We start from the raw sequence: 4,652 nt of genomic DNA, 5'->3' as shown, positions 1-4,652 counted from the left end.
AACCATATATAAAGAACCATAAATTGGCATCTGATGAATGACAGCAGTGAAGTTTGAAAGTGGATGTACATACAGCCACCTAATGAAATTAATTCACATTGCTCCAAAATGCTTAAACTGCATCATGTCAATTAAGGATGTTGCAGCCTGCCCTTGCTATAGCAGTGAAACATGGGAACAATGGCTCTGTGTCCTTCCTGTGACTGATACTTGCCCTGCTTTTCGGTCTGTTTAGCTTTCCTTACTGTTCCTTTCAGTCTTGAAGTCTGGATTGTGTTTCATTTGTGGCCTGAATTATCAGTGGAAGTGGCATTTGGCTTTTTTCTCTGCAGACATCTTAAGTCTTTTACGGTTATCCCCTCAATTTGCTGCTAGTTCATGGTCTCTCAAGGACTCCTTCATATTTGAGACTGTGCAAGTACTTCAGGGCATGCTTGAAGTGCTATTTGTTTAATTTATCCATGTTCTGACAGTTCTTTGAACTCCATTCTTTGTCTCCTGCTTAATGTTTCTGAGTGGTTTAGAGTTCATCCTTCTAGAAGTGAAGAATGTTTGAGACTCTTTACCACATAGTTACTGTTACAGTTCGGCTGTCAGGGTTATTTGCTCATTTGTGTTATCCTTTGAGAGCAAATGTTACACATTCAGTGATTTCAAATCATTTTAATATCACTTGAGAGAATCAGGGCAAGGGGTATAATCCCAGCTGTGGAATTAGCAGGTATAATTCCAACTCTGACAAGACTGATGGTAACTGTGGTTACGTGTAAGTGACCTGATTGTCTGGACATTTCTATGTGAAGCTGGTACATTATCATGAAGAATGTTGAAGTAAATGACTCCTACAAATAAATATTGTTATTCAATCGACCCACAAAGAACTTTCTTTCCAGGCAATGGAGGACTCTTCATGTGCTGCACCAGGTAGAGTACACAGTCATGTGACTCATTTCCTTGTAATGGTCTTGAAGTTACTGAGAAACTTCTGAGACTTGCAAACTCTTTCTTCTGCTCCATCCTCTTTAATTATGAAGAGCAGGTGTTTAGCTGAGTGTTTCTGCAGTGCATCCTGGCACTAGGGCAGATTTTACTGTTCTTCATTACTTTAGCTTTTAACTTCGAAAACGAATTTGAAAATGTTTTGATACATGCCTTTTCTTCTGTTGTTCTTTCATAGAATGACCTTCTGAAGGAAGAACAGCAGGCACACATCCGGCGTATACTAGGTCAAATAGAAAAAGAGGAGAAAGAACGAGATGAAAAGGAGATTGTAACTAGGGAAGATGTGGAAGAGTCACTGAGAGCAATATGGCAATATGTTAGGGACAAAGAACAGCTTCTGAAAGGTGTGTTGTGAGTTGTGGCAGTGTGGTTTGCAGATTACGTTGTTAGGATTGAGTACTTTTTTTTTTTTCTTTTTAATTTTAAATAGAAATTCAACTTCCTTGTTGCATAAAAAGCATAAAGCTTTTTCTCCCCAGAGTTAAGCTCTCTAAATGTTTTTTTTCTCCCCAAAGTTAAGCTCTCTAAATGTTCGGTATGATATTGTGGAGAGCTTATAAGTAAATTAAGTTGAGTTAAAATTTAAAACAAATAGGTCTTTTGTAGAAACAGACCCCATATATTAGACTCTGTTTTGGTCCTTCCAAGTGATGTATATTACTGTGTAAGTACAGAGGCTTCGTATTTTCCATAAAGTTGAAACTCGTGAAGGCCAATGCACGGGCTCCACTGGAAGATTATTGATGAAGCAAAAATGAGCAGTTTTGATTGTTGAAAGTTCTGGCTGCCGCCCCTGCAATTCTCAGTGAGAGTGAAGTCACGTGTGTCTTTAGCCACAATATTTCAGTGAGAACTGTTGTCTCTCCTTGGCAGAAGAATTTCAAGCTGTTTTCAGCAGTGACAGTGGCCCTTGACACTGTGTGAGGCCATCATATTCTAATGTATCATACTGCTGAGGAAGCCAGTGAAAGTGGATTTCCAATCCCAGTGAAAGTGCCTTTATTAAATAATTTGATGAAGTCGTTAGAATTATGAACTATCAGCTCAAGAAATTGGTGATGAACTTGTCTTCTTACATTCTTACTTTAATAGATCTGCACTCCCAGATTGAAGAAACTGGCCAAAGACTTTCAGTAAAGCAGAGTGAGAGGGATTATTGGTTGGAGTACAAAAATGTAGGAAGTAAAATACAGGCCAGCAAGATTATGAATCTGGAAAAAGACATCCAGGAAGTCAAAGATGACCTTCAGAGGGCTGCAGGTCAGTGTACAGCTAGTGTAATGCAAGTCTTACAAGCTCTTTCTCTATCACTTTTGGGATTTAATTAAATTATTAATTTAGTTTGATGTCAGGTTATAGTAACTTGTATCAACTTTTGCAAGACAGTGCACCTAAACTAGACTGCTTAACCCTATAAAATGGAAAAAACTCTCTATCTTCATAAAAGTCCCTTTTTAAAGAATGTTATGAAGATGCAGAAATTATGAACACTTAAAGAAATTGATAAACTTGTCTTGTGATGATTTTCTTGGAAAATGTAGGCAATCCACATTTTAAAAATGTTACTGTGAAGGACAATGGTTTCCTAAATACAAGTCTACATGTATTTAGGTCCCCTACACACAGGTCTCCCTTAGCAGTCATACTTGAAAATGTTGCCTCCACTCTTGTTGCTTCTCATCATGCTACAAGCGCTTTACATGTTGAAAAGTCCTTTGACAGGAAAGTAGTATGAGCTCATTTTTGGAAGAGTGTTTTGGACTGAGCATGTTGGTTTAAATGCAGAACTAGAGGGAGCTGTTTAGCCAGTGGTCTGAACTTTGCATAGTCTCCTCTACCAGGCCCTGCAAAATCACCAGTACAGACATACACAAATACTGGGAACTGTTTCAATACTGACACAACAGTGGAATTAATTTGAGAGCTTATGTATTCTGGTGCTGAGTGCTTTACAAATATTTCTTTACTACTGCATTATTCCAATATCATTTAAATATTTTGCTGCTACATAACCCATGCTTCTAAGGGGAGAAGGATGTCCTGGTTTTCTTCCTTTATGTCCCTCTCAGTATGCATGACCGCAGCCAAGCAGCTGGTAGTAACAGGCAGTGACACTGCTCTAAGGGTCTCTGTATATTCTGTGCCAACCATTAACAGGCATCAACTACTGTGGATAAGAGCCAGCTAGCTATCTTTTTCTCTCTTGAAACATATTTCATCATGATTTAAGATCTGCACCGTGTTTTCTACATTACCAGATAGCTTGTCAGATATCCATCTCTGTATTCAGTAGAAGTGGATATTTTTCATTATGCATTTTCTGCATTCTTAATCAATTTAAAGATTTGTTAAACAGCTGCTGAAATATGAAATGAAGAAGAGAATGGGCTTTTATATAGAATGCCAGAATGAGCCAGTAGGAACATTCAGTCTGACCTCCCACATGTCACAGCCAAGAATTTGTGAACGGAAGTGTATTTATAGAAAGACAGTTACAGAGGTATATATAGCAGTTGCCTAATTAACATACTGCAAAATGATGCTCCCAATACTCCATGTTAGCACACTATTGTAGTAAACTTCCTAAAATCAAACTTATAAAGTGGCTGGAGAGTACAGTCTTCTGGCCTACAAAAAAAAAATTAGTCTGACAAGCTTCCAGAGCGAAGCAGCAGCAAACTGGGCTTGTTCACTCCTTGACCGTGTAACAGGCTTAGGGGATAAGCATAGGTGAAGAGGTTTCTGTCTCTGTAGGTACCACTGAAGGGCTTGATGCTGGCACAGATCATGTGGTCTGGAGATGACATTTTAAACAAAATTGCTGGAGGAGAGAGGGAGCAAAAGAGAGACATAGACTGATGTGAGGTCTGGGGAAAACAGTGCTGCAGTGAGAGAGTTAGGGAAAATAGCCTCCTCAGAAACAGTAAGGATGTGTGAACAGTTCCTCCTTTTCTTCCTTCTCCCAGCACAGCTCAGGTTGGTTAGCTGTCTGAATTCATCTTTCATTCTACAGTTCCTCCTTTTCTTCCTTCTCCCAGCACGGCTCAGGTTGGTTAGCTGTCTGAAAGAATGAAAAGATGAATTAATTATAGTATGTAAGGCTGGGTGGATGAGGGGAGAGCAGTGGATGTTGTCTGCCTTGACTTCAGCAAGGCTTTTGACACTGTCTCCTATAGCATCCTCATAGGTAAGCTTTGGAAATGTGGATTGGATGAGGGGACAGTGAGGTGGGTGAAGACACCAGAAGGCTGTGCTGCCATTCAGTGAGATCTGGACAGGCTGGAGAGTTGGGTGGAGAGGAACCTGATGAAGTTCAATAAGGGCAAGTGTAGGGTCCTGCACCTGGGGAGGAATAACCCCAGGCACAGGTTGACCTGTACTGGAAAGCAGCCCTGCAGAGAAGGACCTGGGAGTACTGGTGGATGACCAGTTGACCATGAGCCAGCAGTGTGCCCTTGTTGCCAAGAAGGCCAATGGCATCCTGGGGTGCATTAAGAAGAGTGTGACCAGCAGGTCGAGTCTCCCCCTCTACTCTGCCCTGGTGAGGCCACATTTGGAGTACTGCGTCCAGTTCTGGGCTCCCCAGTTCAAGAGGGACAGGGATCTTCTGGAGAGAGTCCAGTGGAGGCCACAAAGATGATGAGGGGCCT

At 40.8% G+C, this 4,652-nt stretch overlaps 1 protein-coding gene across 1 annotated transcript in view; it reads left to right on the top strand.

Annotated features, from left to right (window-relative positions):
- Positions 1 to 1,177: 1,177 nt before the first annotated feature.
- The window catches only part of CCDC83 (coiled-coil domain containing 83), a gene marked incomplete at its 5' end in the record, with an annotated part of 14,077 nt that continues 10,602 nt past the window's right edge, over positions 1,178 to 4,652 (top strand). Inside the window, 2 exons of the mRNA XM_010162131.1 lie at positions 1,178 to 1,346; positions 2,095 to 2,262. Of these exons, the coding sequence (XP_010160433.1) occupies positions 1,178 to 1,346; positions 2,095 to 2,262 (337 nt within the window). The remainder of the gene's footprint in view (positions 1,347 to 2,094; positions 2,263 to 4,652) is intronic.

The sequence above is a fragment of the Antrostomus carolinensis genome, unplaced genomic scaffold, assembly GCF_000700745.2.
Source record: "Antrostomus carolinensis isolate BGI_N321 unplaced genomic scaffold, ASM70074v2 scaffold6472, whole genome shotgun sequence".
In the NCBI taxonomy this organism is placed as follows: domain Eukaryota; kingdom Metazoa; phylum Chordata; class Aves; order Caprimulgiformes; family Caprimulgidae; genus Antrostomus; species Antrostomus carolinensis.
This window is presented reverse-complemented; position numbering and strand designations above follow the sequence as displayed.